At 38.4% G+C, this 14,455-nt stretch overlaps 2 protein-coding genes across 3 annotated transcripts; one reads left to right on the plus strand and one right to left on the minus strand.

Moving 5' to 3' along the window:
- Positions 1 to 982: 982 nt before the first annotated feature.
- On the plus strand, positions 983 to 5,271 carry LOC136408710 (putative leucine-rich repeat-containing protein DDB_G0290503). Its single transcript, XM_066389840.1, has 9 exons — positions 983 to 1,158; positions 1,231 to 1,360; positions 1,409 to 1,550; positions 1,605 to 1,783; positions 1,831 to 2,703; positions 4,216 to 4,413; positions 4,463 to 4,683; positions 4,735 to 4,958; positions 5,015 to 5,271. Exons 1-9 carry the CDS (start codon positions 1,082 to 1,084, stop codon positions 5,245 to 5,247), a joined length of 2,277 nt encoding a protein of 758 aa, XP_066245937.1. The 5' UTR covers positions 983 to 1,081; the 3' UTR covers positions 5,248 to 5,271.
- Positions 5,272 to 5,541: 270 nt separating this feature from the next.
- Positions 5,542 to 13,326, minus strand: Poxn (Pox neuro). Of its 2 annotated transcripts, none has more exons than XM_066389860.1 (5): positions 12,660 to 13,326; positions 8,557 to 8,595; positions 7,761 to 7,981; positions 6,365 to 6,557; positions 5,542 to 6,273 (listed from the first exon to the last, which is right to left on the minus strand). In XM_066389860.1, exons 2-5 carry the CDS (start codon positions 8,567 to 8,569, stop codon positions 5,882 to 5,884), a joined length of 819 nt encoding a protein of 272 aa, XP_066245957.1. In that variant the 5' UTR covers positions 8,570 to 8,595; positions 12,660 to 13,326; the 3' UTR covers positions 5,542 to 5,881. The 2 variants fall into 2 exon arrangements, with proteins under 2 accessions (XP_066245957.1, XP_066245956.1); XM_066389859.1 differs by lacking the exon at positions 12,660 to 13,326 and adding an exon at positions 12,035 to 12,135.
- Between the last annotated feature and the right edge of the window lie 1,129 nt (positions 13,327 to 14,455).

Raw genomic sequence — 14,455 nt, forward strand, 5'->3', positions numbered from 1 at the left:
CAAAGGGTGGAAAAAGAAAAAGATTCCTGCTTTCACCACTGCAGAATTGGATGAGGAAACTAGCCGCATTAAACTAAGGAAAGCACCGGGCTTTAGCAGTATTCCAGCTGAAGCCCTCGTTCTTGCTTCAAACAAAATAAGATATTTTTTCTATAAATGTACAACCGATGTCTGCTGAAAAGATTTCCCGGATATAGGAAGAACTGCAAAGCTGAAATTGTAAAACCTCAGAAAGACTATAAGTAGGAGGTATACAAACCTATCTGTTGGGCAGATGTGGCGGGAAAATTGTTGGAAAGTTTGCTGAGAGCGCGACTAAAACGCGCAAGGCAGTTCCCATGATTTAGGGTCGTTAAAGGGAGTTTTTTGTGATGTGAAAGATGTGTCGTTGCTATGTCATTTATGTAACTTATGGGAAAAAAGAACAGTGAAGTTTATTTTCCCAGAATTTGAGTTTTCATTACGAGAAGTTTTGAGTAAGAAACTGAGAGTGGAAAAGATGGTGAGGAGTAATATGTATTCGACTACAATAGTAATTTGATTAGTTAAAATGTAGGCGCTGACAGGTTCAAATAATTTGTCAAACAATCATAAGTAAGTATGTAGGATTGCCTAATAAATTAAATGTGTTATCTTCATATTAATAAACAAAGACAAGGAAAGGTTTTGGCAACAGTGCATTAATGCATCGTTTTCTAAAACAAATCTATAATCAATGGTTCCTGTTAATTGTTTACATATTATTTAATCTATTAAATTTCGCCAATGTGGTCACCAACTTAATGTATTCAGTTGTAAGTCCATATAATTTCCTAAAATTACACGACAAAATGTCAACCGATAGTGCAATAGCCATGTTGCCAAAAATGATATCTGTCCTTTGTGATAATTTATCGATTTAAATCAATTTTGACATACTTGACCGTTATTATTTGTTTATTTTTCAAAAGTTTTGAGGTTCTTTTTCAGCGATGTAGGATAATGAAACGCTGTTTTTTAGCTTTTTTTGCTCAAAAATCCTATAAATTTACGTTCTGATTGCTGATTTTCAGCCTGAAGCCTCCGCTTAAAGCGGTGCAACATGGATATGCATGAAGATTTGGTGAGATGGGTTCGAAAAATGGGCTACAATGGGAGTATACCAGAGAACCTATCCTGGCAAGTTTTAAATTATATTTTAACTATATTCTCACCCCTTAAACTCATTATTAAGTTTGTTATAATATTCAGCATATGCAACAATTCAACTCGCCTCCTATGGGAAGACTTAATGCAGAACTGCTGCCCCAAACAAGAGGTCGAAAGGATCCGACGAGACATTATTCTTCATAGATTGAACTCCAAATCCCTAGATGAACAGGTCGGTTTACAACCCCTCACTGTACTTTACATTATCTTTTTCTTTTAGGACCATTTTCCTTACAAAAATAAAGAAATTGAGCTTTACAAGCAGAAGCAGCAGTTAGAGCTTAGATTGAAGACTTTAAAAAGCAATATAAGGGAGAAGAAACTTTTGTTGGAGGGGTTGACTAATAAATGTCTTTTAAAGGGTATTTTATTGAGTGCCTGGGTTTTGAAGTCATAATAATGTTGGTTATATCTAGATGTGTCTGTAAAGGTTCTTGATGAGAAAATTGATGAGCGTGAGCAAAGGAGGTTTCTGCTCGATTGCAAGCAGGAGCAGGTGCTTTTGCAGATATCTCAAGTAGAAGACATGTTGGTGAAATTCAAGAATGTCACTCCAATTGAGTGGGGGGATGACTCAAATTCTCAAAATATTAATGTAATCTTTTTTCCTTTTTAATTTTTCAAGCTCAACGCTTTTTTTAGGGGATATTAGAGCATTGTGCAGCAAAACTTGAAAAAATGATTTTGGAAGAGCAGGTATTGAAATGGGAAAAGCTGCCTAAAGCCCCTGCTGATGTTAGTCAATCTACAAGAAAAGTTTCAAAACATGAAAGTTCAATTGCAATGTTCTTGTCCGTACGGGAGAGGGAGAACTTTGATGAAATAACTCACAGCTGCAGAAAGCAGCGCCAACCACCTTCAAAGACCATTCCAAAGACTCATAACAAAGTTAAACAGAGGTTGTTTGACACTTCAAAGGTCATAATTCAGAATTCCGATAAAACCATTTCTGACTGTGACACATCATGCTTTCATATATTGTCTACACTCAGTGAAACAAGTGTAACCCCTGAGAGAAACAATGACACCTCAAAGAGCGAATCTCTGGGTCTGCTCCCTGACAATTTCCTGGAAGATTTAAAAGAAGACCAGTCATTTCTTTCAAGCTATGCAAGCTCTCAAATTTTAGAGAATGTGTTTACCCCCTCAGTTGCAGTGACATCTGAAAGATTCAGCTTTAAAGTCCCGAGAACTTTGCCTAAAAAATCTGAAAGCAACAAGACCAAGCTCTACAAAAATTCCTCAGTTAATAAGCCTCTGGGAGAGCTCTTGCACAGCAACAATCGAGAGCTCATTTTTCAAGTTTTAGAAAAGCAAAAGGAGAGCTTGAAGGGGAAGTTTCTAGAACTACTAATTCAAGACAGTCAGGCTGATGAAAATGTTGCCAAAGTTACTGATGAAGATGTGACAAAGTTGCACCATGTGCATGTTGAGACTGCACTGAATATAGTAAAACAGAAGGGAGAGCTAAAAGAGCTAGTTATGAAGATTGGACAGAAGAAGATGCGTTTGTTGGTGAGTTCACTATTAACAAGTGTTCAACAGTGAAATTTTTGATTTTTAAGGAAGAAAGGGACGTGGCATTATTTATCATAGGGTTTATATAAAAATATCATTTTATGTTAATTTTATTAATGTTTGACAACGTCGCACGGATATGTGACGTTTACCATGATTTATCTCGTTCTTTGACAGCTAAACAAATGAATCTTGCCACGTTGCCACTACGAAGTGCGTTCAAAAAATAACAGGAATTTTGCGGGCTGCATTTTAATTATGCGATTTTGTGTTGGTAAACATGTCCCTAAACAATGGGTACATTTATAGGCATATTGGAAGTTTAGTCTATCGACAACTATTGAAAAGGTTACATTGTGTTCGACACAAGAAGCGATTTTTGAAAAATGAATAAAAAAATTTGTATTAAATTTTGTTACAAAAATAGAATAAAGAATAGCAAGGTTTTAAAAGCGTTAAACGTAGCGTTTGGTGAGTCCACTATGAGTAAAACAAGAGTTTAAGAGTGGTATAAGCGAGAAGGCCGTGAAGACGTAGAAGATGATAAGTGTACTGGACGATCCAGCACATCAAAAACGAATGAAAACGTAGAAAAGATGGAAAAAATGATTATGAAAGATTATGGAATTGCAATCAGAGAGGTTGTTGAAGATGTAAGCATATCAATTGGCTCATGCCATGAAATTGTTTCGTATGCTTTGGGTATGAAACGTGTGACTGCAAAGTTTGATCCAAAATTGTTGAATTTCGAACAAAAATAGCGGCGAATGGAAATTGCGCAAAAGTCGCTAAATGTAATCGACAACGATCCAGAACTATTGAAACGTATCATAACAGGTGGCAAAACATGGGTTTATAGCTATGACGTCGAGGCTATGACTCAATCATCCCACAGGAGGCATCCTGAATCGCCAAGGTCAAAAAAGCTCGACAAGTGCGATCGAACGTGAAGGAATTGCTCACAGCGTTCTTTGACTTTAACGGTATAGGATACCATGAGTTTTTGCCACAAGTTCAGACAATCAACAAAGAATATTACCTACAAGTTCAACGTGGTTTGTTCAACAATTCGAAAAAACACTCGGATTTGTGGCGAAACAATTTATGGTTTTTGCACCACGATAACGCACCCAGTCACACTTCATTGCTTGTTCGTGAATTTTTGGTCAAAAACCATACTGTAATGATACTGCAAGCCCTATATTTGCCAGATATGGCTCCCTGTGACTTCTTTTTGTTCTCAAAAATAAAGAGAACTTTAAAAGATCGTCGTTTTGCAAGCATAGACGAGATTAAATGCGCGCCGCTGAAAAAACTAAATAGAATTTCAAAGATTGAGTTTAAGAAATGGTTTGGGGGTTAGAAGAACCGCTGGCATAAGTGTATTTTAACTAACGGGGACTATTTTGAAGGGGATAAAACCGACGCAGTCAAATAAATAAAATTCTTTCCAAAAATTTAAAATTCCCGTTTTTTTCTAAACATACCTCGTACTTTTTTGTCTTTTAGACCTCAATTGAACTCAAATCAAATCGCATCGAATTGGAAGAGTGGCTAGAAGCCTATTTAAGTCAGATTGCCTTGGACTCCTCAATCGTTGCCATTAAAAAGCAGTTACGGGAGGTGAACGCCTCGAAATCCCAGCACAGCGATGACAATGATCTGAACGTTTTGGCATCGAAAAAACTAAAAATTAAAACCGAAATTGTAAGTTGCACTTTGGTCTATATGGTGGAAATAAATCCATTGTTTATAGGCGAATAAAATGAAGTTAATTCAGTGGGTCGTGGAAATGCTACGTGAAAGCCATGAAACCATTGCGGTGACCAGAGAGGCGGTGCAGAACTGCCTTTGGCAACTGCGGGCTTTGACTTTGAATACTGATTGGATGAATCCCTTGTTAGGGAACATTGCCAGTGTAGAACTACAAATTTTTCAGAAGTTTCCTTTGAATTTCTACAGAAGATGCTCCCATACGTAAGTGGAAACATCTTTTAACAACAAAGAAATTATATCACCTTATTGCAGCAATCCAGAAATGTTTTACAGGGATTTGTGCTCTGGAAATCTGCCAGATGTATCTGAGATTTCATCAAAAGACTTGCAAATGCTCATAGAGATACTTAGAAGCCCTCTGAAGCCGCCGGAAGTTCTTTTACTCGATTTTCTGAAGAGCAAGAGAATGCTTGAGTGCTTGAGGAACATCAAACAGAGGCAGCATAAGAGCTTCTTACCTGAGAATTTCAGAAAATGTATGTTCTTCAGTCTTCTTTTAAAGGGTTTCTTCTATAAGAAAAAAATACTATAGATTCGCTTGAAGACTTGAAAATGCAAGAGAGTTATCTGGATTATGCAGTGGATAAACTGAAGTCTTTGATGCTTTCTTCGAGTGCTACCAAGACACTGGGAGTGGGAGATTGGGTCAAACAAACCATGGAAATTTGGTCGGAGATGCCCTTTAAGGACCTTATTTCTGTGAAAAGGGAGGTGGAAGGGCATGGGTTTCAGTATTACAAGAAGAGGCTGGCCAGATTTTTGTGATTTTTTTGTAAAAATTAATAAATTTAGTCGAAAGGCGTTATTGTATTTTTACGTATTTTCAAAATTTGTAGCACTGGCAACATGATCTGGTAAAGGGCAATATGGGCTATGATAGTAATAAAAAAACAGTGACTACAAATTATGACGCATTTCTAAGTCGAGCCAGTAATTGGCAATAGTTTCTCCTTTGGTAGGGATCGTATTTTTAAGAGCACATGATTTTCTTGAGAGCAAAATAGACTAGTCAACATAAACGTGCAATGTTGCCAAATCGAAAAAACTTTAGGCTTACTCATTTAAAGAGGAACATTATTTTAATAATAAATTACCTAAAAATTTATACAATAAATAAGGAACATTTTTTCACTTAAAAACTAGAGTGAATACATCAATTTGTATAAATCACTACAAGTGCTGCTAGTGTGGTGATAGTGTTCGTCCTTTATTTACAACCCCGTTATTTACAATCATTATTACACAACCCTTAAAACTACACTTTTAATGAATTCAGGCGTTCAAGACCATGGCATTAAGTTGTATTAGATTATGGCCCTTTCGTTAAACTTCGAGCAAATATACCCAAATTCTCCATTAAATTAGTCGTCACTACAAAAAATAAACACACACTCCCCAATCAATCCACATCAATCCTCTCCTCCCCTTCTCCCTCCTCCATCGCTACAATACCAGGCCCTACAGGCTGACAAAACCCGGAGCACTCCGCCGGACTAGGAGTCTTCGTCAATTTACTGGGTTTCTTAAGTATCTCCTCTATCGAGTAAGGAATAGCTTTCCTCGGTTCTTCTTTGGCCTCTTTGGCATCTTCACTGGATACCGGAGAATACTCCAATGCCTGTTGCTGGTAAGGCATCACCAGACTATTGCCGAAAGGGGGCCAGGAACTGTGGCCGGGGTGCTGCGCTTCCACAGAGCTATTGGTTGCTATGTGGAGCTGGTGGTGCAGACGGGAGTAGGGGTCGTGGGCGAAATAGGGAGGGGCGGTGGTAGGGTGTTTATGGAAAAATTCTGTTTTAACCAAAAACGAGAGAGTATTATTTTTAATATTTCCCGTGTAGTTTTAACGTTATTTTTATTAGTATTAAAAAATGTTTTATACCTGATGGCATTGGTTGGTCGGGCCACACCCCACTGTTCCTTAATATTCGGTTCACTGAGCTGACCGAAGGGATGTTGTGGGGTTCGCAGACCCTTTGGGAGATTAGCTGCTCGCGGATTTCCCAAGCGAACATTCCGGGGTTTTCCTGCTTGAACCGCAGGATTTTCTTAACCACAGTTGGGGTGGCTACTTGCTGCAACAGATAGTTATCACTTGATGATCGACAGAAATTTTATCGCGGCAAAATTTTCGTTAGAAAAGTGCATTCATGCATATTAATTGATTTATTTATTATGCTATATAATATGGTAATATAATCTACATTCACCATAATAAGGAGTTATTCTTGACAAAATATTTCATTCGCAAGAGCTTTTTGCTACATAAATAGGAAAGGTGGAGTGTTAAGATTATTAATGAAAAATAGCCTTGTAAAGCCTAGAAATTTACCATTAAAAACTGGAAAGTCATGAATGCAATTTCTGAAAAATTTCCATAGGGCAGACATTCACTAATAATACATCTAAAAACAATTTTGTATGGCAGATACCATTTGTCTCTTAAATTATTTTAATTCTAGAATTTGGGAGGTTCCAAAGCGAACTTTCCGTAACTCTATTTCTTTTACAGTAAACAGAATCCTGAGGTAGGAACCAATAAGGTCGATGATGTTAGAGAGACTTTTCTCTTCATTATTTTTCAGCAAACCCTTATAGAGAGGGTGAAGGTTGCACTACGCGGAATAACATTTTTCCTTAACCTCAGGCTCATTGAAATTCACTCAAATACGTCGATAAAACCTGAAGTGTTCCACTAACAAACCGCAATTTATTGGCTGCCCAAGTATCCGGCAGGTTATTAATAATTACATACTAATACACCCTCTGCATCACGCCGCATGGTTCTTTATTGCCACTTCATTCCGCTTTTATGATGTTTGCTCAATCTCCGATTATCATGTCCTGATTCTCTCTACCTCCTTGCGACTAAAATAATTTGTGAAATTTAGGAAATCGGCGATCGATGTCGACAAGGGCTAATCTCAATAAAAACATCGTCGTGCATGCACCTGAACCGCCCTATCGCCTACCCCGATCTTCTGTCCACAGTTTAGATAAACATCCGAACATCGTACACTACAAAATCAATCATCCAGTAATGGTAATTCTGTCGTCACCGTTGGTCATTAAATTGTTTACCGTGGTCGCTCATTTACGCTGCTTTTACACGGAAGAAGCTCATCCCTCTATGGAACGTTCCAGGTCAAGCGATTGTCCAAACATGAGTTTTATTGGACGAGAGAGATAAGGATATGGGACACGACACCACCCTTATGAAGGATCGTTTATCAGAAAGTATCATCATTGGTAATTAAGGGCGGCACACGCGAACTTACCTTCGTTTTCGAGCCGCCAATAGAGCCGGGGCGAATGCTCCCAGTTTCGTAGAATCGGGTCAAGATTTTTGACACGCACCCGTGGGACACTAGCAGCTGTCTTGAGATGTCGCAGGGCCGGACTCCCAAGAGGGCCAGTTCCACGATGCGCTTGCGCACGTAGTCCGGCAAAGGGCGGCCGTTCACGAACACTCCACCGAGTTGGTTCACCCCAGCTTGACCTGCGAAATGCACGAGATATTTTTTTTCAGTATTGAGTTAATGATGCATTAATCGATTAATTGCAAGATGATTCGAAATTTCACCACGTTTACGTCAGGAATTTGCAAGATCCTTATGGAAGAGGTGTCACGTGGCCTCAGAAATTGCCTAATTTAATTGCAGCATTATGTAGAGTGTGCCAAATTCCGGCTACACGTCAATGAAATCGTAAATGCTTTATTAAAGATCAGAAGTGTACTGTATCCTTTTATTTGCATGATTGATTATGTATCCATTATGGCCTTCGATATTTTCGAGAGAACTAATGCTGAATGATTGCCGAAAAATCACTCAACAATGAAGCAAGACGACAGCACATTGGTGCGCTATAATGTCCACTATAGCCGCCATTTTAAAGGCTGATGTCGCTAATGGCAGTGACATATATAACGTCATAATGAATGAGGAATTAAATTAATAATTTGATTCCTTGAGCCAAAGGACAAAAAATAAACTCGCAGCTCCCTCAAATTAATGACGTCATCACAGGTAGTTAGACATTTTGAGATTAATAATAGAAAAGTAATTTACATACCGGTGTGCGGCATCTTCTTCGCTCAGAATCCAACTGCTCCTGCAAAACAAATAAACCCCATTATATCAATAGTATTTGGACCCAAAGATAATTGAAAGGGTGGTTTGTGTGACTGCGAAGTGACCCTCCTGGTCACGCTTGAGGTTTTTTGCGCACCCCGATGTTAATGAATCGTGCCGAGTTCGAACATATGGGGTTATAAATTGCGCTAACAAGGAATGAAGAGCTCGTAATGAGATTACATACAGGTTGACGTGCTGACTAGTCAATATAGTCCCACCATCTACCACCATGCAAGAAGGCAAATCGTCAAAATTCCTCCTAAAAACCAAAGACATACATGTGCCTGATGACTATGACGGCCTTTTTTCAATCGCATTAAACTGGTGCGTACCCACGTATAGGGGCGCACATTTACATTAATTATACACCTTGAACAGAAAAAGATACTTCTTCAGGCTTGTCGATCATGTTGCGGGCTCAGCTGCCTCTGTATGTCCCGTGACGTCATTTATTGCACACGGTGACCTATTAAGAAACAATCTATGTGCGTCCGTGTGCGCCTAGTCACTCTTGTTTTAGGCCCACATTATAAATATGCTAATGGGCGTCGTACGATTTTCCACTTTTTTCCCGGTCCCCGTCGGGGGTATTAAAATTAGTCGCTTTTCGTGGCATATTAATATTTCCCATATAACAAAGTCTCTGACGAGGTTCAATGGGTAGAATCGATGACTACCTGTGGTGACGTCATATGGTACAGCCTTGCAGCCGAAAAGCCATTGGCATCTGTCATAAACTATAGCCACATCGAAGGAATATTACGTGAAGCGTATTTTCAATCAAGGATTATCGAAGTAATATCACGTGTATATCATATTATGGAGTCAATTTTTGGTCTTCATGTGTTGTTTCAATGCATAATCGGAATCAAATCTGGTATTTACGAAGGGTCCCTTATACGAACTCAACGACATCCATAAAAAATGTGAGAGGGAGAAAAATATATACGCCATGATTATCAGCGTAACCGTGACTATAATGTTCATGTCGAGCTTTTCTGAGTGGCATGCATGAAAAATTTAAATATTGATCATGTTTTATGCTGAAAAATATGAAATTAATGTAAATCGAAATCACAAGCGCAACGTGTTCGGGCCAAATTATTCGTGGCGAATTTGCATCCCCCATCACGCATTCTCTCTCCCCTTTAATTCGCCTCCTTAAGTCCCTTAGTCCACATTCCTGGAATGACTGTTTAAGTATGAACATCGTTATAATAATATTAAAGCCTTAATCGGAATACGTCGTACTATTGACGTTCCGATGCAAAAGTAAATAAGCGGGTGCCCATAAATAATTCAATTATTAAAATTTCTTTACGGTCACCCGCGGCAATCTGGGTGGTTTCCCTTTATAATAATGAGGGATATGTCAATTTACCATGCGTCCGCAGTGGCTCATGCGAAGCCATCTTTTCATACATATGTATTTAAATTGACTATAAAAAGCGACCGCAACAAAAAAAACTCCAGAGCACTCACATGGTCGAAGGTTGTCTTTATTGTCCGAATTTATAGACCATTGTCCCCCGAATAATAACTGTCATTTGAGAAAGCACCTCTCCTATTACCTGTGGAAACTACTATTTATGTTATGGCTCAATTTCGGTTGATTTATTTGTCTGCATGAAGTTTTGACGACTGCTATGGTGGCCATCTTAAGTAGGACCGGAAAATTTGACACGAAAGGATAGCGATTAGCCATCAGACACATTGACAATGGCAGTGACTTAACTATATAATCTGTTAGAGGAAAATTGAAAATCGAAAAGCTAAATTGAGCATAAAATGGGTCTAAAAAATAAAGGAAACGTCACTGAAACATGCATAATGTAGAAGTGTAATGATGGGAGTTAAATAAAACAAAATCCACGAACGTCTTAGAATCTGAACCAGGGGGAGGGGGGGTCAACTTTGGAAATTTTCGTTATAACCTTCCTTTCCACCATTTCACGATTTTCTTTTACAAAACTCCATATACATATTTTTTCTCGTGGGGCGACAGCTACCCTCCTGCACCTCGCTACGTATGCCTTTGGTTAAATTGATATTAAAAAAATCATCAAAATTTCGATTTCCGAAATTTTGAAAACGTTTACGTCAAAACAAAGAAGGGAACCAATGCCCTCGAACTACATATCACGTAGAGGCGTAGCTAAGAGAATTTAAAAAAATTATTTAAATATGAAAAATTGTTATTCTAAAAATACTTCTAAAAAAAACACAAAACTTTGAGGTGTAGTGAATTTGAATCTCGTGAAATTCTGATAAAAGTTCAGGTAAAAATAAGATTTTTTTAAGTCCCCAATATTGACGAATATTCGCTCCAAAAATAATAAAACTCAAGCATTAGAGATCGAAGTTGTCAATCAATATTAAAAATCATACAACTTTGTATTTTCGGAATCCTGAAAACCTTTAGCTCTAAAAAAGAAGAGGGAAACGCCATTGTAACAGGCATCACGTTGAAGCGTGGTGATGGAGATTTAAAGTAGATTTTAATTGCACCAGTTAGAAATATATATAATTTGAAAAATACTCATATTAGAAAGACTTAAATTCAGAAGAGATCGAGATTCCGAATATCGCGAAATTCTGGTAAACGTTTGGTTCTAAAAAATAAAAAAAACGTCACTGGCAGATAAAATTCAGATTAGAGATGAAAGTTTAACAATAATAAATCGACTATAAACACGTGTTCTTCTTGATTTAAGATATTGCTAAATATTTGCTTTCAGAACAACAAAACTCAGAGGCGTAGTGATACAGGTTCAAGAGGTTAATTCTAAATTAAATTTAAGAATTTTCTTATATGAAGCTTGGAAATCGTTTCGAATTAAAAAATACAAGAAATTTCCCTGAAAGAGATGAAAGCGATAACTTTATAATTTAACAATAGCAATAATTTATAATTTTTTAAATGTTTGAAGTTTTTACTTTAAAAATACAGGAAACACAAAATTCAGAGGCGTATTAATCGATGTTTCATCGCGACAAATGGACACTAAAAAAAAGCTTTAAAATGCAAAACTTTGAAAATTTTTGTTCTTAAAATGGGCATCAAATAAAACATTCAAAAATAGATATTCAAATCCAGAATTATCAATATTAAAATTGGGAAAAAATATTGCCCATAGATGTAGAAATTTCATTGAAAGTCGCAAAACATAGTTGCGTAGGAACGACGATTTAAAAGGCGACTAATCGCCAATGCTTAATTATTAAAAAGGATCAAAATGGCCAAATTGATACTTAAAAATAACGTTTTACTCCAAAATATTTTAGAGTAAACGCGGTAAAAATGCATAAAAATCAAGAGCGCAGAAAAAAGGCGAAATAACTCTCTCCTCTATAAGGATTCATCATTAAATACATAATACATTGGCCTAAGTACGAAATTAAATCTCTATACTTACCGAACAAGGAAAATTTAAAGATCGAAACTCAGCAACGCACAGTCACTAGCAACTTTCCACGACTTTCAAGCGTTTCAGCGGCCGTTAAAGGAGCTCTATCCGGTAGCCGCCAAAGGGCTACTGAAGGTCTGAGGTCCGAACAGAAGAGCAGCAACTTCTTCTCTTTCGGCGCGTGCGAGGGCGCCTCAGGACCGCCCCCTTTACTTTGGCAGATGGCTACAGGAGCGGGCTTGGAAAACCATCCATAATAGCAACATTGGGGTAAGTAATAATCCAAATCTGACAGTGCAAACTGGTAGATTTAAATTATCACATATTAAAGTGCAGTACAATATATGTAAACAAATAAATAAGGTAGAGGTTGTATATTTCCCTGTAAAGGGAGAATACATGAAAATACACACAAATACACGCCATGACGGTGATACCTTCTATTTAAATCTTTATGCGCCTTATGCAGAGGAATTTAAGGAAGCGCAGAATAGACCGATTTCAAACAACATACGGGAAACTGCGAGTAATGTCAGTGTGACAGTTACATTGCTTGCGATATTAACGGACCCTCGACATTTTTTTACAACTCTTACAATGATTCCGTGCCGCCCCTGTCCTTTTTCCAACTCACCATTTATCATCGGCGGGTATGAAGAGGCACGAGGGCTGCGTGGCGCGTCCTCCGATTGGTCCCGACCGGAGCTTCGGCCGTCTCCGATTGGCGGCACGTGCCACGGCCGTCACGCATTGGCTCCGGACACCGGAGCCGAAAAAGTGACGTCGCTTCCGGTCTTCTTTTTCGCTCATCGTCCTGCTGCGGTGGCGTGTCGGTCGGGGTTTTTGCTTGCTGCGGAATTCCAAAAGGCGGGCAGGTGCCCTCGAAAATGATCGGGCCCAAATTAATGTCTATTTTATATGCAGCGGTGACATTATCGCCGCCGGAGATAACAGCACCTATTAAAAGGCAATATAAGCAAATTTGTATGCAGGGGCTTTTAAATCGCGATTTAGGTAGGTATGCCTGCTGGGCTGCGGAATTTAACTTCTTCATTTGCACCCGTCAGCGGCAAACCAAACAACTCAAAATATCGCGCTCATCTGGAAACTGCCCCGGCGTGTAATTACAACCGCACTAACTACCCCCAAGGGTACACACTCACACTCAAATAAAGAGAGAGTATTCAGAATAGATGTACAATACACATGTTACGTAACACAGTGGGGAATCAGTGTAGCGCATCCGTCTAGAACACGGTGCGTGTTGACAGGTGATACATCACTCTCACTCACCCTCCCCATTATCGGCGGGGTCTACTACAAATTCGACCTGCTTTTGTTTGCGCGTAATCGAAGTTATTGGACCGGATTATGGTCACAGATGATTTGATTGTTGTTCATTCAGTTTGAACTTAACGAGATTTGCATTGGTCAAGGAAACGTTCAAGTTTGGAACTGTCCGAAAAGACCGTGTGTATCTTACGCTTCTGGAATGGTTGTCGTGAGTGAGGGCCTCGTCCTAAATTACGAGTATAAGAAAAGCAAGAGATAAGGCGATCGATGACCGGTTCAATTTATTTGTTTATATACATATAAGTCTAGGTTTAGATTTGATATTAATTACTTTTTTTTCTCTTTCGCTTATTACCCCTATAGTTTATGTCTAGTATAAATTCCTTTAATGTTTATGTCTGTCCAGCCCGGAGACACTTAGGGAAGTTTTCGACGCCTCCCGTTAGGGTCGGAAAATGTTTTTGTTTATGTCTAGTCGCAAGCTAGCAATATTTAAATCAGTGACAAAGAAAAGAAAAAGAAAAGGAGGAAAGGGTAGCGGTGGTCGAAACGAAAATTGTTAGAGAGTCAGGGACACTCTCGCGGTGCGAGACACACAAGTCAGTTGGACACAAGAAATTCTTCAGTCGTTTTTAATCTTTTTTGTAGTTTCATTTAATTTTTGTTTCCTTTTCTGAATATCATCCTTCTTGACGTGGTTAATTTCCTTTGAGCGCGAAAACAGTGTTTTAAAAAGTGGAAGTTCAAAGCGGCCTAAACGTCAAAACAGTGTCCACTGAAGAGCGCGCGATTCAAAACTTGACTTGAGATTGATTAGAGTTCGATACCAAATATTTGGCCCTCCAAACGGATCAGGAAACATTTCGAGTCTTACAATCTGGATCACCCACGGCCAGAAAAACTCAGTGTAAAATTCTACTGATTGGTGTTTTGACCGTTTGGACAATAGTGGACAATCGAAAAGATTTTGAATATCCAGGTGTAACAGTGTTGAACTCCAAACAAATAAGTGAACAACTCAGGTCAGTTTTCTTTAGGTTTAAGCAATTTTTTAAATTTAAGTTTAGTTTTAAGTTATTATTAAAGGAACTATAAGTATTCAAAGCAGCGAGCCTAAATTTTCTTTAAGCGAAAAAT

Source organism: Euwallacea similis, chromosome 4, assembly GCF_039881205.1.
Source record: "Euwallacea similis isolate ESF13 chromosome 4, ESF131.1, whole genome shotgun sequence".
Lineage (NCBI taxonomy): Eukaryota > Metazoa > Arthropoda > Insecta > Coleoptera > Curculionidae > Euwallacea > Euwallacea similis.